This window comes from Corythoichthys intestinalis, chromosome 13 (genome assembly GCF_030265065.1).
Source record: "Corythoichthys intestinalis isolate RoL2023-P3 chromosome 13, ASM3026506v1, whole genome shotgun sequence".
NCBI classification, from domain to species: domain Eukaryota; kingdom Metazoa; phylum Chordata; class Actinopteri; order Syngnathiformes; family Syngnathidae; genus Corythoichthys; species Corythoichthys intestinalis.
In genome coordinates, this window is record NC_080407.1 from 38,854,674 (window position 1) to 38,880,746 (window position 26,073).

The 26,073-nt window shown below is 39.3% G+C and overlaps 3 protein-coding genes across 4 annotated transcripts in view; all 3 read left to right on the plus strand.

Moving 5' to 3' along the window:
• LOC130927692 (sal-like protein 1) overlaps positions 1–21,534 on the plus strand; it is a 58,364-nt gene extending 36,830 nt beyond the window's left edge. The window contains exons 2-3 of one of the 2 annotated variants that reach the window (XM_057853664.1): positions 7,824–8,144; positions 21,343–21,534. In XM_057853664.1, the coding sequence (XP_057709647.1) occupies positions 7,824–8,144; positions 21,343–21,401 (380 nt within the window). In that variant the 3' untranslated portion in view covers positions 21,402–21,534. Of the gene's footprint in view, positions 1–7,823; positions 9,213–21,342 lie in introns of those variants that run through there. The other variant, XM_057853663.1, reaches the window with a different exon arrangement.
• LOC130927684 (gastrula zinc finger protein XlCGF26.1-like) lies at positions 9,960–11,600 on the plus strand. Its single transcript, XM_057853646.1, has one exon. It carries the CDS (start codon positions 10,106–10,108, stop codon positions 11,441–11,443), a length of 1,338 nt encoding a protein of 445 aa, XP_057709629.1. The 5' UTR covers positions 9,960–10,105; the 3' UTR covers positions 11,444–11,600.
• A 156-nt stretch (positions 21,535–21,690) lies between the features above and the next one.
• On the plus strand, positions 21,691–22,775 carry LOC130927697 (ADP-ribosylation factor-like protein 8). Its single transcript, XM_057853667.1, has 2 exons — positions 21,691–22,015; positions 22,431–22,775. The coding sequence occupies exons 1-2, from the start codon at positions 21,893–21,895 to the stop codon at positions 22,641–22,643; spliced, it is 336 nt and encodes a 111-aa protein (XP_057709650.1). The 5' UTR covers positions 21,691–21,892; the 3' UTR covers positions 22,644–22,775.
• Positions 22,776–26,073: the final 3,298 nt, after the last annotated feature.

The window sequence follows — 26,073 nt, forward strand, 5'->3', positions numbered from 1 at the left end:
GTATTCGTTCCAAAAATCTTTGTGATGCAGTTTTAAATGGATGCTGGGTTAGTGGTTTTGAATGAGGACGCTTTCTTTCGGCCTCATGGAACTTCTGCGGTACATGTTTCGCAAATGGCGAGAGCGTCGTTTTTTTAGTAACAGCCGCCGTAATATTCAACTATTTCTTGTCGTGTAACTCCGCCTCCTCAACCCCTCCTCCCTCAGGGGCTTCAGAGAGGGGAGGGGTTGAGGAGGCGGCGTGCTGAATTCTTCGGTTGTGCACATTTGGAGGCTAAATCATGTATATAATTATCGGATTGCATTATCGGTTGAATTTTTTATTATCTGGATTATCTGTGTGACGTCATAATTGCCATTATCGGCCGATAATTATCGGCCACCGATATTATCGTGTATCTTTAGTTTTAATATCAACTTATTATAACTCATACTAACATTTATCTTTTAAGAATTGTCTTAAAAATAGAGGATCCCTTTAATGCATTCAGATACCTCACTGACAAATTCTCTTCCTTGGTCAGACAGGGTTCTTTGGGGGCAGCCGTGTCTATAAACAATTGAGCAGATCTGTTGTGCCACTTCTGATGCTGTTTTGGTTTTTAAAGGAAAGGCTTCAACCCACTTAGACAAATAATCGGTGGCAGTCAGAATGTACTGAAAGCCATCCTTGATTTTTGGGAGAGGCCCGTCAGGTCTTTCCCAACCAACTCCCAAACAGCAGGCCCATGTGAAAGGCAAATCCAGTATTTAACTTGTCTCTTACAGCTATTTCTACACAATCTGAGGAGCACCATGTTTCATCTTTGAAGTTTTTAACTCAATCAGGGTAGATGGCTCCCACCTTGATATGAAGAGAACACATGAAAACCTAATTTTCACACATGTCCAAATATTAAATACATGCATGAAGTTAAACAAAGCTACTTCTAATTTTTCACCCATGTAATAAAAACCAGAAATATATTTCTTTATTTGGTTACACAACAATGTCACTTTAAAAATATACCTCAATGCTTTGTAATGGCTTTGTCACAGCCAAAGATTTACCAGTCCTCTGGCATCGGTCACATTCAGAGACCTTAAAACAAATCGTCATGAGAAACAGGTCAGGTTAATGCGATCTGAAATAGCTGACCAAAATTACTTAGTGACAAAATGCAGAAATAAATCATCACATACCCATCTGTCAATGTCCACTGTCATGTCATGCACATTGAAGCTCTGGTCTTAACAGTGCCTGTGTGTGCGCGAATTGAAGCCGAGTGTACTTCATTGAGCAGTGACTGTGCTTCTGTTTGGGACTGGATCACCGTTCTTCTCCCAAAGAAGAACCGTCCTTCTACAATGAGCATTGATTGATCACATATAAACATAAATAACAAATATATAACTATATATATATAAATATATAATAAATAACAACACCACAAATACTTTGCCTACTCACCCTTCAGTTTGAACTTCTGCACATATACCAAATTAAATCAAATTTCTGAGATTTAGTAGAACCATTAGGGAATTCACCCCTAGACATGACATTGAAAATCTCCTGGAACCTCTTCTCCATATTGTTCACAAACTGTAAAGCATATGCACAGAAAGATAACTTTGAAAAAGGACTTCCAAATACTTTAATACATACACTCGCGAAAAGAATGGTTACCAGTTAAGCTTTTTTGAATTTTTTAAAATATATATGCCTTTCTCAAAATATAATGGCATAATTGGGTCACTAGCCATTTGTAGATATGGTTCATTTCTGTATGATTTCAAGCACAAAACTCCGTTAAAACCCAGGTGACCCAAATGTTAAATGCTTATATCAAAATATGCTAACTTCCGTACACTGTTAACCCGCTATAATGTAAAAAAAAATCTATCTTGAACAATCACCGAATCGCCATTAAAACCCTGGCGACCCACGTGTTTACTGCTTATCATGCGACATTAATTTCATTACGCTTTTTTCTTGCAATATCATAAATATTCCAATTCAGTCTTTCGTGTATATGTAATTGCTTACAGAGGTTAATGGTCAAAAGGCACTATAAAATGAAATTACTTGAGAAATTTACTCACCTGCAGCGACAACAATAGCAGGAACGGCATCGTAGTCAAAAAGGAATCTCCACTCGACAAAAGTTTGACACGTGAACACCCCTGGAGGGGCGTGGTTGCTATGCGAATGCTCAGCAGCACTTTGGCTATCAATTTGACAGGGATCCTCATTTGTCTGTACACTGGTATGACAGTTTGACGATGAGATAAACCATCAGCAAAATACTGCGGTTTCACAGTATCGCAATTATAGCTCCAAAATGTGTTATTTTGAGATGTATAGCTTAAAAAAAACTTTTTTCCATTGAACTGGATGTTTTTAATTTTTCAGAACATATTTGCAAATTGCAACAAGAATATAATGTTAAAATAAATACATTAATTAACAAAAAAATTACATTTTAAATAAAATTAATAAACTTATAGACTATACCCACAGCCACAGCTCAAGTTGCTCAAGATTAGAGCAAGAACAAAATAATTGCTATAAAAAGTAAAAACACTCCTAGATAAAATTAAGAATATATATACTGCATGACTTTTGGGGGGGGGGGGGGGGCTCAAGTGAAATGTTGCCATTTTCAGCCAATGTGTCAACTCAAGTCTACATGATGTCATTTCTTTGTGTTAAAAAGAACATAAAGAATTCATAAGTTAATAACTTAAAAACGTATTAGTTAGTTAAAATGTATATATTGTTGTGGAAAGGTTACATCTAAAAAAAACATTGGGAGTGAGACCTCTCCTCGTCCAGCGAACGTGGATTTGTGCTTAAGGCAAGCTCATCTTTTCCAATTAGCTATGTTTGACGCAATCCTTGATTCCCTTTCATTCAAGCTTTTTTCACACTCGGCAGCTGTGAGACCTGAAACCTCGACGTAGTTGCTCTCCTAGCTAAGCCTAGGCTGACATTCGTCTTTGTACAGTTTGTTAGTTTGTATATTGAATTTGAAAGGAAAATGTGTTTTGTTTTTAGGGAATGTGCTAACCTTTTGAACTTACTCACATGTGGAAGATTACAATTGTACAACATTTTAAATGTATTAATTTTGTATATTTCACTTACCACGATTTGAGAGCTCAATAAATTGAAGAAAAGTACGCCTTGTGTTTGGAGTGTGTGTTTTTGGGTTCGCTGGCTGTTCAGCAGAATAGCGTCACCTTCACACACAGCAACAGGGGAAGGAGTGAGCGCTGCCGCGCCAAGCCACTTCGGCTGCATTTTTGGCACATGAAAAATAGCGAATACCGTACTACGGTATGACAGAAAATTTTAGGAGAAATATTTTAAACCGCAACGTTTTCACACCACGTGAAATCGGTAACCGGCACATGCCTAGTCCATAACAATCCGCGCCCCCCTTAAGACTGGGGAGCTGTGACGTTGGGGCAAGCGAGTTGGGAGAATGGGCGAGATAGCAGTTGCATTTCGTGGCAGCTTGCTGTTATTTTGTTATTGTTTTTCTTTATTATTGTTGCCACCATTAAGTGGGTAAGCCAATACCTACTCATCTCTTTCCCTCAGCGAGAGTGAGCGGTGGACAGCCGTCTTGGATGGAACAGCAAGTTTTAATTAATTGGCGCCGAGAGGCGGGGCCCAAAATAGAGCCTTGCTCTATTTTCAAAGCGCCGCCGCGCTAACGTCAACAATGCATCCAATAGACCCTACCCACGTGACGTCACAACTCCGCCCTCCTGACTGGTGCCGCCCAATTGTCCGTCAACACATCGTGTTTACCTGTTACGGCTACGTACATTCCTCCTATTTACGGCGTTTTTTTCTGCTCGTTAGATGGGCTGCTGCAATTCGACGAGAAAACTGGGCTCCAAACGATTACCACAGATTATGTAGTAGTCATTTTATATCTGGTAAGATGCATTTAATATATATTTAGAGGGTTTTGGGCTGACAACCACAATTAAGATCATTGCTAGGCTAATCGCCGACAACATACACGTATGTATGTAGTGAGAGTACTATCGCTAAACCATATAAACATTAAAAGCCCTAGCTCCATTGACAAATGACATGAAATACATTAGACTTGACAATGGATGTTAGCAAGAACAAAAGATTTTGAATTGAAAATTTCGTAACTCACCTTTCCAAGCACAAGATCGATTCCTGCCGAATTTTCGTGGACGAGGACCTGTTTCACCAGACCAGCAACGAAGTATTTATAAGCCTCCAAGCTCTTAAAGTTTTTCAAACTTTCGTGAGAATAGGCTGATTTTGTGTGGACAAGATACAGTGGTACCTCTACATACGATCGCTTCGACACACAAACTTTTCGACATCCGACGTAAAATTTGACTCGCCATTTGTTTCTACATCTGACGACGTGCTCCAAATACGACGACAATGGCAGCACCGCAGACGTGACAAATCAACACTGGTTTCAGAAAAGGTTGGTACAGGTGTTGAAACAAGGAAAAAGTTGACGCTTACCTTCTAAATGAAGATGCAAATGACAGAAAAATATGAGCGTAGGGTGGGCATCCGTGAAATGGCTCAACAATACATCTCCACGGCCCTCCTCCGACCATCGTTCGCCAGTCTTTATAAGTTAAGCTGACAATTCTTATTGTGGTAACATCTCCAGAGAAATCGCCAACTTCGCCACGTTTTTATCATTTATTTCACAACTTATTCAAAACAAAAACACCTTCTGTCTGCCGCAATTGACGGTGTTCTCAAGAAAACATTCAAAGTGAAAGTGAAACTCAAGCTCACCGGTCTGTCTCTGGCACGTCAGCCCCGCGGTGCGTTCAGGGTCAGCAAAAAACGTCCGCTACATTAGAACCCGATTCGTTACATTAATACAGGAATTATTATTATTATTATTATTCCGATTTTGATTTATAATTTATTTGTTTTGCTATGTGTAATTGCCATTTGTAATAGTACCAGCAGTATTTTTTAAGGATTTAGTGAAGGTTTTTGGGCTGTGGAACGAATTAATGGAATTATAATGAATTCCTATTGGAAAATCCTGCTCGACATACGACCATTTCGACTTACAAACAAGGTCCTGGAACGGATTAACTTCGTATGTAGAGGTACCACTGTAGTTGTAAATGTCAGGGTAGCTAGCAGATGTCAGGCAAATACGGCAAAGACAGCGGGTCGAAAAACATCGATTTAGGCATCAAATATGGATCTGGCGAATGGATAAACTGAAGCTTTTCCACATAACACCTTTTATGCAACGCATCAAGTGAGTTTACGGCATCCGAAAGCACCGGGTCTTCCATGAAATGCATTATAAATTGCTCGATCAATTGAGACCATTGATAATACAGACACAAAATGATGGACAAGGGGGCGGAACAATACAGCGATCACGTGATTTTGTGACGTCGGTGGGTAGGGTCTATAGCAGATGGGACATATCTGCATATCTGCGATCTCCTATGTCTCCTGAATAGTCTCACCAATTTTGAAGGTGATCCAACTAACTCCCTCTGTGACAAGGTCTCAAATGTGCACCGTTAATTGATAAAAATTTCACATTCGATCAAAATACCCAATTTCCTGTTGGGTTTGGAATATGGGTTCAAGAGACTTTTTGGAGCAGTTTTGCACAAGGTATCGACTCCCCAAATTTCATTGCTCTACGTTAAAAAAACTAATACCAAACGCCTTTTTGAAAAATTCAAGGGGGCGCAACTGAGCCCTTTTGTTACATTTTTTTTGTAACGTCGCAAGATTATCGAAATCCACGCAAAGCCACATGTATGTGCAAAATTTGGTGAGTTTTCGTGCATGTTCAGGCCTCCAAATGTAAACTGTACTACAAATGGATAAAAATTTCACATTTGATCCAAAATACCCGATTTTCTGTTGGATTTGAAAAATGGGTGTAAGAGACTTTTTGGAGCAGTTTTGCATAAGGTATGGACTTCCCAAATTTCATTGCTCTATGTTGAAAAAACCCCAACAAGGAAAGGGCTTTTTTAAAACTCCTTTCTGTCGCCACTAGTTGGCACTGTAGAGTTGATGCAAATGACCCCTACCCTTCAGGGTATGACTCTCAACAAGCACGGGAAGTTTGGCGCAGATATGTTGAATATCTGCTGAGTTATGACTGTTCAAAGTTTTTTGCGAGACAAATTGTTGACGGTCATTTTCCCTTTCCTGTTTGGACCCCTCCGCTTCAACGAAACCTCAATATTTTTCATCAGGCACCTGAAGACATGTCTTAAGGCTCCCCTGATGCAGGTTTGAGGTCAACAGATTTTTTTCCCTTGGAGAAGGAACGTGTCTCGTAAAAAAAAAGGCATTTCCTGTCCTCACTAGGGGGGCGCTAGGCCTAATGGGTGATATTTCAATGCACTCGTGTTAAGGGTGGGATACCGCACATACATGCCAGATATGAAAAAGATTGAACGTTGTGTCAAGGAACTATTAGTCATTTACTGAATTTGTCATTTTGCCGAAAAAATGGCCGACTTTGGCACCACGCCCAGGTCAGACCAGTGAATGAAAACGCACCATTTTAAAAACCTAAGCTCTCATATGTCTCCTGAACAGTCTCACCAATTTTGAAGATGATCCAACTAACTCCCTCGGCGAAAAGGTCTCAAATGTGCACCCTGTAAATCGATAAAAATTTCATATTCGATCCAAAATAACCGATTTCCTGTTGGGTTTGGAATATGGGTGTAAATGCTTTTTTGCAGCGGTTTTGGACAAGGTTTAGACTCCCCAAATTTCATCGCTCTACGCTGATATACCCTAATGTTATAGGCCAATTTTAAAATTTAAATTTTTTTGCAACGTTGCAAAATTGTCGAAATTTACAATTTTCCCAGGGGTCGCGTTAACCGAATATTTTCCGTCGTTGACCGGTTTTTTAAAACGATGACGGAAAAAACTGAAGTCCATCCGTCATTTTGACAGGTTGCAATTCACACCCACAGGGTGGCAAGTGAGCATATTAATTAGCTATTGTCTTTCTTGATGCATGACGTCGTTGGCCTTACTCGGAAAAATGTTAAGGCAACTGAGTGTTTGCCTTGCACGGCCACACTGTTCTCCCTGTATTTTTCAAACACTGAGAGAAAAGTCTGGGACACAGCCTCTCGAGAAGGTACAAAATCAATCGACAAATCAGATTTCTTTATTTGCGTGACGTGTTCTTCACGAGCAACGTCACTCTTGCGCGCCGAAAGTCGTCTCTAGAACAACACGGATGGCGAACGGGAGGGCCGAGAATATGTTCCAATCCGCGGTAAATTCAGTTTTAAATAAGCTAAAACACAACGAGTCATTGACAAGTCTGTCTCTCGCTAGCCATGTTGAATAAACTCCGTTCTCCTCGTATGTTTACTTCCGCGCGCAAGTCCCTCGTCCTGCCCTTGTCGCTTTGCTAGCGGCACGTCTGCCCGTCGCTGATTGGTGAACTCCGCTGTCTGTTTGCCTCTTATTAAGTGTAGAAAAGGCTACAAAGTTAGGTGATTGTTTGCACGCTTAGTGCTCGGGCCCTAATAATCCTTTTCAAAACAATAGGGCCTTCGCACGCTTAGTGCTCGGGCCCTAATAAATAAAATTGCTAGTGCTTGCGCCTGAAGGATGAGGGCGTGTCAGTTCACGATGACGAACAACCAATTGGTGCATCGTTGTCATGGGAATGACAGCCCGGAATGAATGTTACATAAGCGTATATACACTCACCCTCTCTCAGCCAGTCTACCCTCACGGCCTACCAGCCAGATAGAGGGTCTTTATAATATATCATTGGTCTTCTTGTGTCTTGCAGGTTTCAGCAAATATCTTGGTCCTGATGCTCAACAGCTAAAGAGCGAAGTACAACATCCAATCAGAAAGGAGGAGGTAGCGCTGCCATACGTTAAAGAGGAGGATGATATCACCATGTCGAGTGGTGAGCCCTCGAATGGCGAGGATGGTCCGAGTGAGGTTAGCAGAGGGACGGAGCCTCAAAGCGGCAGCAGCAGCTCAACAAAAGGACACATTTTCATTGCACCGTCAGATAGAAAAGGCACCACGTCACATTCCCCTTACAAAGATGGTGGTCAGAAGAAATCTCACGGTGACGGCCAACTCTGCAAATGCTCTCAGTGTGAGAAAACCTTTTCTAATAACTATGCTTGTCGTAAGCGTATGAGGAGCCACACTGACGAAAAACCTTTTGTCTGCTCAGTTTGTGGCCAAAGATTCAGTCGAAAGGGTGTCTTAAAGTGCTTGTGACACGAAAAAGCATGTTTATTTCATAATACACGCGGTATTTTATGCTCCTGAATGATATGGACCGCTTGGATGTGTGTGGAAGCGATCGCTATATTTATTTAGTTTTTTGAATCCCGCGCCAGGAAAATGAGTGACTTCCGGCTTCGGTCTCGCATTGAGGAGGAGGGCGCTGTGACGTGTACGGTAGAAGACGTCCTCTTCACGCTACAGTGTACTGTTGTGTATGAGGACGAAGGATTCAGCTGATTTTGCGGATTAATACTTTTATTTTTTGCATCACGCCAGCCAAACGGCTGCAGAAAAATCATTCTGTATGCGGGAGAGGCGTATGCGCCTTTTTGGAGTTTCAAAAGGTTCCCATTCACCATGGATATTTACTGTGGGACCATTGGACTTACAAGGAAGTGAGTAAACATCTTGTTTTGTATTATGTCAAATACGAATACAGTGATTACAAAGTAAACACTATAAAATTCCTTTAAATAAAGGACTACTTACGTTTGATCATTGATAGGCATGTAAAAAGCTATCCTCACGCTCATTAGCAGTTAGCTGTTAGCACGTTAGCTACACAACAATTCCAGCCACCCTCCTCCAGGGAACGAACTGTAAATTGCTCTCCGCCGGGCGGTTTGACGATCCGCAAAGAAACTCGACAACCGGGTCGTCATGTCAAATAATCCAGGCTAGTTATGTGTGATTTTCCACTTCGAAGACTTTGAAACATCCCTCGGTTCGGGTTAGCATGTCGGCTAGCTGTCACTCCTTCTGGTCTGTTTACATTCTCTGAAGCCGGGGAAGGGAAATGACATATGTCCGATTTAGGTGTCATAAAATATCGTTCGGCAGGTGTGACAGTAAAGATAAAGTCGACTGTTTTGACCATTATGGAGTAATTTTGCCATGTCGTCTTGAATAAATGGATTTTTATTATTTTATATTCCATTTAGCACAAGTTATTTGTCATGACCATGCCATTTATTTAGCAATTGGGGAAAGTACTTGGGTAAAAAGAATATCCTGTAAAAATATTGAAGTAAAGAGACAGAAACAATGACATTTTGCCGCTCTCTTCGTCGCGTTTTCCTCATTGTGAATAGTTCCCCCTCGACGGGCTGACTGGTCCTTCTCAAGCCATTTATATAGCTATTGGGGAAAATACTTGGATAAAAAGAATATCCTGTAAAAATATTGGGAGTAGAAAGACTGAAACAATGACATTTTGCAGCTCTCTTCGTCTCGTTTTCCTCGTTCTGAACAATTCCCCCTCAATGGGCTGAATAGTAAAACCGATGAGCCTAGTCTACCGCTGACGTCATCCACCTGTTGGGGACGCTAAAGCCCTATAATTGTAGGCGTGGCTAACCGGCAGATTAAAAGACTAATTTCTCGTCATCTGTGCTTTGCTAAATTGTTGTATATGGTCGAATCGTCTCAAAATATGATTCTAATTCACATAATAATGCCATTTAAGACTTTTTTTCTGGTGTCGTATGCTCTTTAAACGAACACACAAGAACCCACACTGGTGAAAAACCTTTTTCCTGCTCAGTTTGTGGAAAAAGATTCACTCGGACGAGCAACTTAAACACACACACAAGAACCCACACTGGTGAAAAACCTTTTTCCTGCTCAGTTTGTGGAAAAAGATTCGCTCAGAAGAGTGCCTTCAACACACACACAAGAACCCACACTGGTGAAAAACCTTTTTCCTGCTCAGTTTGTGGTCACAGTTTCACTAACAAGAGAAACTTAGAAACACACACGCGAACCCACACCGGTGAAAAACCTTTTTCCTGCTCAGTTTGTGGTCAGGGATTCACTTCAAAGAAAATGTTAAAAATACACTCAATAACCCACACTGGAGAAAAACCTTTTGCCTGCTTAGATTGTGGTAAAAAATTCATTAGCAAAAACATCTTAAAAAGTCACACTAGAACTCACACTGGTGAGAAACCTTTTTCCTGCTCAGTTTGTGGTCAAAGATTCACTGAAAAACAAAGCTTAAAAATACACTCGAGAATCCACACTGGTGAAAAACCTTTTTCCTGCTCAATTTGTGGTCAGGGATTCACTTCAAAGCAAATCTTAAAAAGACACTCAAGAACCCACACCGGAGAAAAACCTTTTGCCTGCTCAGATTGTGGTCAAAAATTTAGTCGCAAGAACGACTTAAAGAATCACACTCGAACACACACTGGTGAAAAACCTTTTTCCTGCTCAGTTTGTGGAAAAAGATTCACTCAGAAGGGCGCCTTAAACACACACACAAGAACCCACACTGGTGAAAAACCTTTTTCTTGCTCAGTTTGTGGTCAAGTATTCACTCAAATTCACCACTTCAAAGTACATACAAGAACCCACACTGGTGAAAAACCTTTTTCCTGCTCAGTTTGTGGAAAAAGATTCACTCAGAAGAGCGCCTTAAACACACACACAAGAACCCACACTGGTGAAAAACCTTTTTCCTGCTCATTTTGTGGTCAGGGATTCACTTCAAAGCAAATCTTAAAAAGACACTCAAGAACCCACACCGGAGAAAAACCTTTTTCCTGCTCATTTTGTGGTCAGGGATTCACTTCAAAGCCAATCTTAAAAAGACACTCAAGAACCCACACCGGAGAAAAACCTTTTGCCTGCTCAGATTGTGGTAAAAAATTCAGTCAAAAGAACGACTTAAAAATTCACACTAGAACCCACACCGGAGAAAAACCTTTTGCCTGCTCAGATTGTGGTAAAAAATTTAGTCGCAAGATCGACTTAAAACGTCACACTCGAACACACACTGGTGAAAAACCTTTTTCCTGCTCAGTTTGTGGAAAAAGATTCACTCAGGAGGGCGCCTTAAACACACACACAAGAACCCACACTGGTGAAAAACCTTTTTCCTGCTCAGTTTGTGGAAAAAGATTCACTCAGAAGAGTGCCTTAGAAACACACACGAGAACCCACACCGGTGAAAAACCTTTTTCCTGCTCATTTTGTGGTCAGGGATTCACTGAAAAGCAAAGATTAAAAATTCACTTGAGAACCCACACTGGTGAAAAACCTTTTTCCTGCTCAGTTTGTGGTCAGGGATTCACTTCAAAGAAAATCTTAAAAAAACACTCAAGAACCCACACTGGAGAAAAACCTTTTGCCTGCGTAGATTGTGGTAAAAAAATTAATTAGCAAAAACATCTTAAAAAGTCACACTAGAACTCACACTGGTGAGAAACCTTTTTCCTGCTCAGTTTGTGGTCAAAGATTTACTGAAAAGCAAAGCTTAAAAATTCAAAAATTCACTCGAGAACCCACACTGGTGAAAAACCTTTTTCCTGCTCAGTCTGTGGTCAAGTTTTCACTCAAATTCACCACTTCAAAGTACACACAAGAACCCACACTGGTGAAAAACCTTTTTCCTGCTCATTTTGTGGTCAAAGATTCACTCAAATTCACCCCTTAAAAGTACACACAAGAATCCACTCTGGAGAAAACCTTTTTCTTGCTTAGTTTGTGGTCAAGGATTTGATCACAAGGCTTGGATTAAGAGACACGTGTGTGTTGATGTGAGAAGCAGTGGCCGATGACTCTTTTGCCTGTTATCCATGCTGCCTTCATCAGATTGTGCACACAGGACGATTGTATTCTGGAGAGCTTCCTCAAATCCTGTTGAGGATTATCATTTGTATGATGTGGATCCACACTTTTGCCAAAAGTATTGGCTCACCTGATTTAACTCTCAAGTTGGGTAGCGTTATTTATACAATACTCTCCCTCTTTCAAGCTACACCTTTCAGAATTAATATTTGAAACAGTAGACCCCAAATTACAAAAAATCTAAATCATTCATCAATAATATAATTACATAAATTTATAAAATTATGATTGACTTGCAAATATTTGTTTTTTTGGGGAGGGGTGGTTATATATCATTTTAAAAGTTAGTATTAGAACTCTTGATTTACAGTGACATGTTACGACGGAGTAATGGGGCCAAATAAAGGGAGGGGGGAAAATGACAACGAGATTGAAGTTATACTGTTACTACAAGAAAAAAAGTCATATTATTACGTAGGGGTAATGTAGCTTGTAGTGGACCAAAGATACACAAGGACACTGGTGTTTCAACTTAGGTGAACATTCAATTAAGTCACAAAAGAAAACCAATATAACAAAATATCTTGGACCCAACATAAACGAGGCCAACATAACAAAAGGCTTCAACCAAACTGACCTGCAGACCCATTTCTGGGGCTGCTTAAATAAGGATAGACTACTAACTACCACCTGAGGGAGGCATGACAACCAATTAAGCAAACAATGTCTTAACAACAGATGGAAAAATTACATACATTAACTTAGAATAATCATCATCTAATGTGCATTTAAATAATCAGTGAAAATTTTACCCCAAACCATATTTAAATCAACTTACATATCCCCCCTCCAGAATAGTAGGTGCCAGATCTTGAACAGCTGTGGTTGCTACCTCAAATTAGAAGAAGAAAATAATCAGATCCCATAAGCATTCAAACAAACTTAACCAAAGTGTACATGTCCAAAAGAATATCACATAAACAACTAAATCTTGAAACACTAAATGGTGGTGGTATTGGTAGCCACCACATAACTGAATAAGGGGCTACGCACTTTATGTACGTGTTCCTTAGCCGGGAGCTCCGACAAAGCATCAGTAAAATCCTTCCATGGATTATAATTTGATGTAGATGAGCTAAAAGATAACGGATTTCCTTGTTTTGGAAATTGATTCTAAAACACAGCCTCACGAGATGCTTTCATTATTGTTGACTTTAGTGGAAGCGGCAAAGCGCTACAGAAAGTACGTGGGTGCTTATTCAGCTACTTTACCCCGACGTAACAAGACGACTTTTTTTCCTCGTAGTAACAGTACGACCATAATCTCGTATAATCTGTATAATCTCTTTATTTTGGCCTAATACTTTGTCATACAAATTGGACAGAGATGATTAAAATCGTTTGAGCTGTTAATCATTCTGGCCCCATCGATGAAAATCTCTCGACTCTGCTTCGAATTTTAAAGTGCTTGTACTTCACTGTGCTTGTTAATTTCATTCATTACAAACAATTTGTTTTTATTCAGTTTTAGCTTCCCCTCCCCTTTGTTCAGAACAAGCCTAATTATAATTCTAATATAACTCAAAACTAGGGTTGTAACTAAAACCGATACTTTGTTACCAAGTTGATTCTAACATTCAGAAAATGTGACGGGACTGCCTTTTCTGCAATACCCGAAGTATCGCCGCAGCAGATCTGGCCGCTTCTTTTGTGTGGCATACGAGGCGAAACAAGTTGCCCGACAAGCTGTCACACCGCTAAAATGGAGGTTGTATATGAGCGCTTATATGGCAACCCACGCTTTACTAAAGAATGAGAAAAACAGTCAATGTACGCAACATGGCAGTGACATGTGCATTTATGTCATTTAAAAAAAAAAAATTTTTTTCTTTTCCTTTTTTTAGTTTAACTCTTTAACACCTAAGCCTATTTTTTTCCCCAAATCTTTATACCTTTGATGATGCCTTTATATTTCAAAGAAAAATAATCACAATTGCTCGGCCGATTGGGTCCCTTTTTTAGGACACCATAACCTTCATGTCCAAACTTGTTTTTTTCAACCAATTATAATCAACATTTTGGACCCAAAAAGACAAATCAAAACATTTTTGTCAAAATTTGTAATATTGATGTCCCATTGACAACCAAACATGCTCGACGAAACGTTTTTAAGCTTGATATTTATTCATCATGTTAGGATAAACATTCAACAACAAAAAATGAGACTGAATAGTTTTATATTTGATACGGCAACAAAAGCAGCAGGTATGGTCAAAGGCGTTTTTGTCCTTTCTACATATTATGGTTAAAACAGGTTATATGCAGGAGACAAACTGTGCAAAATAGTGACTACCGTATTTTTCGGACTACAAGTCGCTCCTGAGTATAAGTCGATCCAGCCATAAAATGTCCAACGAAAAGAAAAAAAACATATACAAGTCGCACCGGAGTATAAGTCGAATTATTGGGGGAAATTTACTTGATAAAATCCAACACATAGAACAGACATGTCATCTTGAAAGGCAATTTAATATAAAAATACAATAGAGAACAACATGCTAAATAAATGTACAGTGTACAGTGTATGAACAACGAAATGTGAATATACTACGTTCTACGTTAAGGCTCGGTCGTGGCTATACAGCGAACTCTCAAAAGACAATGCTGGACGTCCGTATAATTTGCTGAATCAATTTGGTCCTCGATAGAAAACAGGTTCGCATCAACGTAAATAAATGATAATTAGGTACTATTAGTAATAAGTAACAGGTTAGCATGCGTTCGCTATCATTAGCACATCGTTCAAACAACCACACAACTGGCTCTAAGTGTCCGATCGCGGGTGGAAAACACACAACAACAGAAAAGATGATACACGCAGGCGTTGCCTCTGTAGAGATGATTTAAAAGCATAAACAATGAAAGTAGGTTCGCATCCGTCTATTCTCTCTAGCTAACTCGCCCACACTCACTCACTCACTCAGAGCTACGTAGCTGTCCGTCTTCTTCTGGCGTGTCACGTATACAAGTGCGAGAGCGCCCTCACGTGGGCGTGAAAGCGCCACAAACTAAATGCATCCATTTCAAGATAAAGTCAATAATACAATTGAACATACACTGCCAAAGGCAGAACGCGAACGTGGCCATAGCTATAAAGAGTTATTCAGATAACTATAGCATAAGAACATGCTAACAACTTTACAAAACCATCAGTGTCGCTGCAAAACACCAAAATAAGATGTGAAATTATATCATAATGTGTTAATAATTCCACACATAAGTCGCTCCTGAGTATAAGTCGCACCCCCAGCCAAAATATGAAAAAAACCGCGACTTATAGTCCGAAAAATACGGTATATCAATAAAATATATATTATACACAGTATATAATACATTATATATTTTGTATATTAACTACAATATATAATTTGTTAGATACTTTTCCTCTCAATGTGCAAAACAGGCCATAAAATGACAACTATATTCATTTTTTAATCTTTGATTCCTCAAAGGCCTTGGTCAGTTCGTCTCTGACTGGAAACACAGGCCCACATTGTATGTCTCACGCATATATTTTCTATACTACATATATTTTGTATATTAACTACAATATAAAATGTGTTCGATACTTTTCCTCTCAATGTGCAAAACAGGCCATAAAATGAAAACTATGTACATATTTTAGTAAATAGTTGGCGCCCCATGCTGGCTCTCTACGATTCCGGTCTATGACCACACTGGAATCTCCAGCATCTCCTCAGTCCTCTCTAGGACATAAGTCCGGTAGAAGACGAGTACTTATTTCATTGTCATTTCATAGCACATACACAGTACATGTGTTCCTTATCACAACACAAACTGTAGCAAAGTAGTAGCGGGGGTGAAAGCTCGAAGCTATAAATTTCTTGTCGGAAATCCCTGACATGAAGGTTGCCACGGAGCCAGATTTTTTTTGTCTTTTTGTGGGGAGGGGGGTTAGGGGCTCAAACTTCGGAAAACCACTTAAATGCAGACTAAACTGCTTTTGGCACAGTTATGCCTATAACACAAACACATTTTCATTCAAAATTGCAGAATAGAACCAGCAGTAACCTCAACCTCCATCTCCTAATTTTTCCCCACACATTTCCCAAATTCAAAACCTCCATTTTAACTACTTAAGTACATTGGATGTTCATTAAAATAGTGTACTGCACATAACACGTCACCTTTGCTCAATAATATTCATGATTTAATACAATATTCATTATATTTTAGTATGATCCCTATAACCAGCATTATGTACTATTTATATGGCTCTTTTTTGCAAAATGGATAGTGATTTTATTGTGCATTTGTAAGTGTTACGCCAGACCTCTGTACAGTAGTGTAAATATGGCAGGATTAAAGAATCTGGAGTGATTAATTGTCTAGACTGATATGCTTCTTGATACTTTACTTTGTGTATGTTCTATTTGAGCTTTCCAGTTAACCTTGTCATCAATAACAACCCCAAGAAACTTGTTTTCATAGACCCGTTCAATATTCACCCCATCTATCTGTATTTGTACTGACTATATTTATTGTTTCTAGTAAATAACATGATTTTGGTTTTACTTAAATATGATAATTTTTTTGTGTCAAGCCAAGACTTTAGTTTACAAATTTCATCAGAAATCCTCCCCAGGACCTCATGCACATGCCTCCCGGAGCAAAAGATACTGTACCTGTACTTGTTTCTTCTGCAAATAAAACTAATTTTAATATTCTTGAAACTTTGTATATATCATTTATATCAAGAATAAACCGTTTTGGACCTAACACTAAACCCTGGGGGACGCTACAAGAAATGTCCAAGCATCAAGATGAATAGTCACCCTCTTCACCCAGTGTAGCGCCACCCTCCTAATCCCATACTTTTCAAGTTTATTGATTAAAATGTCATGATTAATACTGTCAAATGCTTTCTTCTTAGAATATTCCAACGAAGGTAATTTGTGATCAATAGCGTTACTGATGTCCTCAGCCGATTCAATTAAAGCTAGTGATGTTGAACAGTTAGCCCTAAATCCATCCTGACTGTCGAAAAGCAAGTTATATTTACTTGTGAATTTATCTAATCTGTTGTTGAATGATTTTTCAAGAATTTGGGGAAATTGTGGCAGTAGAGAAGCAGGCCTGTAATTTGTGAAGTGGTGCCTATCTAAGACTTGTGTTATGGCACTACTTTAGCTATTTTCATTTTGTTTGGAAATGTACCCGTTGAAAATGATAAGATACAGATATAAAGTATGTTAGTGGTTTTGGAATCCCCTCAATTACCTTTTTCACAACTGTCATGTATTTACAGTATCAACTATTTCTTCCACCACTGCTGTAATGGACATCGAATTGGGATTCCTTTCAATGAGGTTTTCATTCCACTCCTCAGATAAACTTTTTTTTTTGCCAGATTTGGTCCAACATTTACAAAGAAATCATTGAAGCTGCTGACAATGTTGCCCCTATTATCCTTCTTCACATCATTTTCCACAAAGCATTGAGGATACTTCCGTTGCGTAGCACCATTTTTAGTCATTCCATTCAATATGTCCCATATTCCTTTAATATTGTTTTTGTTGTTATACAATATTTTATGATAGTATTCTTTCCTTCATACCCTTATGATATTGGTCAGGTTTTTTAAAAATATTTTTACTACCTCTGTAGTTCTTTGTTTTATGAATTCTCTACACAGTGTATTTTTCTCCTTTACAAGCGTTTTGTAATCCCTTCGTGAACCATGGTCGATCTTTGTACTTTTGTTTTCTGCTGTACCGTTGTATTGGACAGTTTTTATCATATAATGATGTGAATATATTAAAAAAATGTTTCATATACACAGTCAATGTCAATTCCATGACATACATTTTCCCAATTTTGTGCCAATAAATCCTTTTTAAATGAGTTCAGTTTCGTGTGTACTTACTTGGCTGTGCTTGACATTCTGCTATGGCAAATTTCTTAGCTGGGTGCCATTTTAAACTGTTAAAAACTGTTAGGTGATAACTAATATTGTTCCTCAAGTCCGCTTACTGTATTACTTTCAATGTCATTGGTGAATATATTATCTATTAAAGTAGCACTGTGGGTTGTGATTCGACTCGGTCTGGTGATTTTTTTAATATAAACTCCTACTGTACATGGTATTGATAAATACATCAACCGATTGGTGCTTGTTCGGATAGATCAAAACAATATTGAAATCCACACAAATAAACACAACTTTTTGAATGGCTTTTGAAAACATTTCTCCTATCCAGTCCTCGAATGTTTCAATACTAGAGCCTGGTGCTCTATAAATACAGCGGATTATGACATTTTTGCTTTTTTCATCATCTAATTCAATTGTTATATATTCCAACAGGTTATCAACCTGTTGGTCGCGTCAAGCAGTTGTCATACTTTCTCCAACTTTGTAGTTCAAAATTTTATCCACATACAAGCAGACTGCTCCTCCACTCTTATTCTTTCGGTTTAAACGGTTAAATTCACAACCATTCTGTTCAAAATCCATTCCTTTATCTGCTTTGAGACGTGTTTCGGATGTGGCAATTATTTTGATGGTTTTATACATTTATTCCGATGTTCTCTCCTATTACTGAAGTTATCATACATACTTCTGCTTTGTTGCTGATAATTTATTGTTCATTTTAATTATCATCAATGCTATCCTGCTGAATACAGTACATTGATCGCAGTACTGTCATTTTATTATCATCAATGCTATATTGTGTGCATCCCATAATTCTATGAGATCATGTAGTCCACCCAAAATAGAGAAAAAAATGTACCCAATATTATAAAAGCAAGGGCCATTTTTATTAATAACTTGACGTTATTACTTAATGAATTCATATTCAAAATATTGCAATATGTGTGATATATACATATATGTGTGTATAGTTGCGTGTGTGTGTATATATATATATATAATATACACACACACACACACACATATATATGTATATACAGTGAGGAGAACAAGTATTTGATACACTGTATATATGTATATATATATATATATATCTCAGAGGTTGTGCTAGACATTTTCGTTGTCTGTCATTTTGACTGACAGGGTCATAAAAATCCGGTCATAATCTATTTTTACCCGTCACTTAAATTTCTAAAATGATAATGATGACATATTCAATCGTATTTAGTTTTCATTCATTTTTAATTAATATTGTAACGCTTGCTTGGCGGCGAAAAATTAGACACGGAAGTCGTGGTATTTTTCTCCCTCTTTTTATTCTGCTTACCGCCAACAACACCAACAAAACAACAACTCCGTCACCAAAGAAAAAGAGGCAACTATATAGACCCCGATCACCAACGTCACACAATGATCTTAATTGTGGTTGTCAGCCCAAAATCTTGTAAATATATATTAAATGCATCTTACCAGATATAAAATGACTACTACATAGTCTGTGGTGATCATTTGGTGCCCAGATTTCTTGTCGAATTACAGCAGTCCATCTGCTCTCCTCTTCGGGTCTCTCAGAATACGGTAGAACTTCAAGTCTCTCCGTCTATCTTCTCTGTCACTGCAACCAACCGCCACACACGCCTTCACCATTTTGATTATTAATGTTAACGAGCAGAAAAACACGCCGTAATAGGAGGCATGTACGTAGCGGTAATGTGTAAACACGACGAGCTGACACACAATATGGCGGCTCCAGTCAGGGGGGCGGAGTTGTGACGTCATGTGATTGGGGTCTATACACAGGCGCCAATCTAGTCCACCAATTGGATGACGTGCTGGCACACCGGGTGCACCAATAAGAACCTCGCGTTGATGTGTCAATCACGGTGCCGCCGCCAGACCCCGGTGACGCTACAATAGTCTGACAGAATAGCCAACGACGTTATGCATTAAGAGAGACAATAGCTAATTAATATGCTCACTCGCCACCCTGTGGTCTGGGGTGTGAATTGCAACCTGTCAAAATGACGGACGGACTTCAGTTTTTTCCGTGACCGTTTTAAAAAAAACGGTCAACGACGGAAAATATTCAGTTAACGCGACCCCTAATATATATATATATATATATATATATATATATATATATTAGAGCGGAAACTAATACTCGAGCAACTCGAGTAACTTGAGTTTAAAAACTGATCCGAGTAATTTTATTCACCTCGTGTAATCGTTTATTTTGACAGCTCTAAGCATCACGTTTTGCTCAGACTACTTTTGATGCGGGACAACGCGCTGATGTCGTAGAGGAAGAAGATTAAAAAAAAAAAAAAAAAAACACTGCAGCCGACAGCCGCTACAAACGACGCCGACATTGATAAATACTAGCCCGCACGATGCTACGTTGGTAGCAGGTAGCGTCTGATGAGTCTCATAGAGATCACAAGTATGTTGAACTAGATGCGAAATGACAGACTCGGCCGCGTCTGGGCAGCGTTAGTAAACAGCCGCCATCTTAAAGCAGTAGAGCGCTAAGCGCTAATAAAGAGCGCTAAGCGCTAATAAATAAGATTAATGTTACTGTCACTAGATGAAGTAACGTTAGCCCTGCGCAGGGCTAGGTTTCCATTAATTATGAGCACTTTCGATGCGTGGCTAACGTGTCTTACATACAGGCTTTAACATAACAGCGTTGTGGAGTGATGAGGATGTAAAATAAAAACTAAAAAATGCTAACTATCAATTTTAGCTCAGTAGTCATTGCTGGATAAAACACCAAGTAGCACTGGTCCCTAATGTGCTCCAATACAGCCTGTATCATACATTTATTTTGAACACTGCAAAAACTCAAAATCCTATCAGGACTTACGGTTTAGACTAACTTAAAACTTAACTAGAACTTTAAAATGGCTTGACACAAATAGAAATTCAATTGAAACACGTGGGAAAAAAATCCTAACTTTTAAGTGATGTGTGTTATCAGGCGTAACAGCATTTTTAGGGATATATATTTATATATGTATACAGTATATATATATATATATATATTTTTTTTTTGTGAAAGCAGTGAATTAGTCTTTTTTTAATTATTAATTTTTAAATTGCTCTTCACCTAAAAATATATTTGTTTTATCCGATTACTCGATTAATCGATAGAATTTTCAGTCGATTACGAAAATATTCGATAGCTGCAGCCCTAATATATATTGTATATATACACACACACACACACACGTACACATATACTGTATATACGAAATATAGTCCCATTCCTCCTTTGTTAGTGCCTCCGCCCATCCCTCCTGAGACCTGACCCTCCTTGGGCAGGTGCACGTGTTTTTATCTGATTACAGGTTGGGATGTCTCACGGGTGGAGCGACCACAGGTGTGGTCAATAACAATCAGCCATCTTTAAAAGCCAGTGGACACCACCACCTCCTCGCCTGATCAACTCGTCTGCTTACCTCAGTCAGTTGCATCTCAACATTTTGAGTCACCCATTTGATTACTGTTTTTTTATAAACTATTTTTGCTATTACCTCAGCGCTGATTGTCGGATTCCACGCCTGCCTCAGTTCTGAGCCCCCTCTTCGCCCCGGCTAAACTACTCCAAGCCTAACGTCACCCACCTTCTGCCTTGGCTCTCACGTCATCAACTATCTTGTGTTCACCAATAAAATATCATTCATCTCAACCAGCTGACTGCTTGGGGATCCACCCCCGATCCACCCCCACCCCATGCTCATGCACCTCTAACATCCTTCAACAAGGTGGTTGTGGTCAACTCATCTAATCAGTGGTAAGCACAATGTTTTCTATATTTTATATTGACATTTAAGCATACCTGTTAAGTTTCACGATTTGGTCGGGAGGATCCCGATTTTGACCCCAATGCTCACGCCTCACGATTAGAAAGCCAAATCTCCCGATTTTCCAAAAATGTCAATTTTTTTTTATTTTTTTTTAACGTTTTTGTTTGTCACCGTTTTGTAACGATACCATTCGGCCCGATTCGGAAAATGACCAACAACGAATAGCCTGGCCGTCTCCGACTTCCCTGCCCTCCCTCCCCTTCAGAGCTGGAAAAGCCCAAGATGCTGGCACTAATAAACCGGCTTTTAGACTGGTTCAAGTCTTTATTTTGGAAGGAAGAGATGGAGCTGACTCTGGTCGGCCTCCAGTATTCGGGAAAAACGACGTTCGTCAACGTAATTGCCGTAAGTCTTACCTGCCAGCGATAGCTAACTAGCCTAATGCTAATAGCATTAGAGCTAATGATGGGAGAACGATGAGGAAGAAGTCGCTGCTTTACTCTGTGTTTTCGTGGATCAAACATCATGGAATATTAAACCACTGCGGTCCTACCCCCACAATATATGAATTTAAGTGAGAAAGCGTATCGTTACTTACTTGAAGTTTAATCATTTAGATTCGCTATTATGCTAAAGCTAAAGTGTATACTATACACTTTATTACATTATATCATTATTACTGTGCTGAAACAAAGAATATAAAGTTTCAATTCTAGGTTACAATTCAATTAAAAAACTGCCATGACAAAGATACTTTTAAAAACAAATATGATGAATTTTCTAAATGATGTAATTAATGTTTTTAATCTTGCTGATTTAGTCTGACGAAACCCTAATTGGAGTGATGGTTGATGAGATGAAGAGGCTGCTGAGGAAGCTGATGTCCAAATTTGTGCAAATGGATGTGATCAGGAAAGCTGAGGATATCCTAGATGTTGATTACAGGAACAAGGAGAACTGGCATGACACAGGCAACATAGCAGTATCACATGATACCAGACAATACATGGAGCAAGTTGAAGACTATCTCTGATGCCATCAAAAAGAGGTTCTTTGACAGTGTAGTTAATTTTTACACAAGTGTTGTGACCAAAATGAACTTGAAAAAAAAAATGGTTGCATTTTGTCTTAGCGATTGTCTCGCGCGCGCGTCATCGGGGTTGGCAAACAGAAATCTCCCTATTTGCAATTTCTACAACTTAACAGGTATGTTTAAGTAAAAAGTTTAGCCGTCATTTGTCATGTATACATTTTATGGCTGCAGGTTTAATCGACGGGAGAACTCTTAGGAGCGAAGTGTCCTTTCCCAAGGCCTTGCTTCTGAGGACCGCATCGCTGTGGCCAGCTCACAGCTTCCTGCTCTACGGGAAAGGCTGGAGAAGCCTCCCTCCACATCAGGGCCCCGGCATGGGTTCGTCCTTCCTCCAAACAGGACGGGACAGGCTCCTAAGTTGCGGCCGGGTAGACGACCTGCTAGTGCCACTGCCGTGCGGCCCATCACTCCAGCAGCTCCTCCTGCTCCCCCTGCTCCCCCAGCCCCTGCATCACTCCCCCAGGTCATTGTTCTATACCATGGTGCAGGTGGGACCTCAGCTGCCCCTGTCTGGGCTCTAACTCCTGTTGCCCAAGTGGCAGGCCAAAACTAAAGAGTTTGAATAAACTGTAAATATGTGAGCCCATTTATCCCACTAAAATGTAAATTCTATTACCCTTTTCCTGTGTATATATTATGTCATATTCAATTTTATATGACTAAGTACTGCATTATATTTGTATGTTATTTGCATGTTTTTATTTACCCAAATTTAATAGTTTGTTCATTAAGGTGCGTTATGTCCTGCATATCGTTTTGTAAATAAATACTGACTCACTGATTCTTTGTGCTAAACATATTTGTTAAGTAATATTTAGTACTGGGTATTAAAGTAAACATGAAATTGTAATCTATGACTATATGTCATTTAAAGAGGAAAATTTAGACTGCATTTTGTACTGCTACTTCTCATATTACACCATTTATAAACTATACATATTGACAAATGAAAATAGGTTAAGGAATGAAGTTGTCCGGATCGTGTAATTGTGTGCAATATTCAATGCCTTCACTGTCAACTGCTGCTACTTCACTTCAATTATTTGCACTGCCTGAACATAGGACTACCTCCTACATATTTTATATTTATTTAGATTTTATACTTTATTCATGCAAGCCACTTTCGAGATTTTTTTTTCTTGTCCTGCACTGTAAAGGGAGATTTCATTGTACAACCGTATAATGACAATAAAGGGTTATTCTATTCTAATGAATGAAAAGCAAATCAAATGGGAAAAATACTTAATTTATCTTTGAGGTAAATTGCTATCCAGGAATTAATTGAAACAAGCGAGGAATCTGAGTGTATGACACAATCTGAATGTTCTAAAGCAGGGGTCGAGAACCTTTTTGGCTGAGAGAGCCATAAACAGATTTTTTAAAATGTAATTCCGTGAGAGCCATACAATATGTTTAAGACTAAAAATACAAGTAATGTGTGCATTTTATGTAATTTCAACATTTTTAAAGTACAATAAGTCTCCGAATTCTTTTTAATAACATTGTTATGCTGTTGCTAATCAATGATGAGTATTTCTCACCATTAATGCGACTTCTGGTGCTGCACGGTGTTTCTGATGGCTTTGTAGTCTGGTTGATAGGCATTGAGAAACTTAGGATACGTCTCTTTTCATGTTCACGAAGAAACGACATGAATTCTATGTTTTTTTCAACCATACACGGAGCACAAGTTTATCCATTGGTAGATTTTTTTTTCTTTAGCAAACTCATTGAAGGACTTGAATAAATCTTTCCCTCTTAATTGTCCCTTGCATAGCCAAAACTGCCAGACTTTCCTCACGTAGTGTGTAAACGACAACATACCTTGCAATCACGCTGAACTGTGATAAATTGCTTAAATCCGTTGACTCATCCAAAGCGAGTGAAAAAAATGGAGCCGAATTTATGCCCTTCATGCGTTGCGTTTTTTTTGGTAAATGTCTACATTTTCAGGTGTCATCAATCAATATGGCATGTTGTGTGTTCGTAGCCGCTAATGCGGCTATTAAAAATAGCTCAATGACAAATGAAGACTACTTGAATTAAACACGCACGGACACGACGGCAGCACAGAAAATTTGCAAACACAACATGCCATATTGATTGATGACACCTGAAAGACACCTACCAAAGAAAACGTGACATAGTTACCTTTTAAAAACCCTTTGTTCGCCGAGGGCAAATGGTGCAGATGCTTGCTCGGTTGGTCCCTCGGCGTTTGGACTCTGAGTCCCCGCCAAACATTGGTGACTACTGTTTCCGGATCATTGCTAAACTGTGGGTACAGATTACTAAACTGTGGGCACAGTTTACTAATCTGTGGGTACAGATTACTAAACTTTACCCACTGATTAGTAAACTGTGGGTACAGATTACTAAACTGTCCCCACAGATTAGTAAACTGTGGGTACAGATTAGCTATGATTTTTTATTTTTTCTATCCTGGCACCCGGGGGGCTCCGTAAAAGGGTTTCTAAAATTGGCGGGGAAAACGAAACTGAAACCATGGGAAAATTACTATGCACATGCGCACATCGGCCGCTCTTTTTGACAGCATAATACGGCGACCCCACTCGATCAGTGTCTGCCTCATCTGCGTTGCCAATGCGATTGATAGACAGATAAATAGATAGATAGACACAACGACATGTACCTGTATGTTTGCCACTTTCCAACTAAAATAACTGCGAACGGGGATTGTCACCATTTTGCGCAACGTGCAAAGGAGTATAACAAAGCTTTCTTTTTTTTTATAATTAGATTTGTCTGCGAGCCAGATGCGGCCGTCAAAAGAGCCAGATATGGCTCGCGAGCCATAGGTTCCCGACCCCTGTTCTAAAGTGAAAGAATGTGCTCTCTGATGAGGGTCTACGTGACGGATACATTGCGGAAGGATGACGTATAATGGCCCAAATACACCAGATGCATCGTCGCTGCGGTTCCGGTCCGACTCCAGTAAAAAAAATAGCGCCGGAGCCAATCCGTTCCCATTATATCCTATTGTTCAACGTATACTGGCCGCTTCAGTGCTCCGGATTGACTGCGGACCATCTCTGGTGTGCCGCAGCCCGCCGGATGGTATAGGCTATTTTCTATATTTGCCGGACATGCATCTGACAAAATGGGCGGAGCTGGGCCTGGAGGTAACAGCCCAGTTGCTTATTCACAGTTTAAACACCAGCAAACATGGACGAAGAATGTTTCATCATGGAGGTGGAAAGTCACAAAGTGGTATAGGACAGTATTAAAAGCCAAGATGCAAGGTGTCCTATTATGTGTGTTTTTCTAGCAATGATATCAGCCCTCATTTACTGCAAAATGGTTCCGAATTAGTGCCATTCGTTTGTGCTACTTGTTAGGACACCCCTCT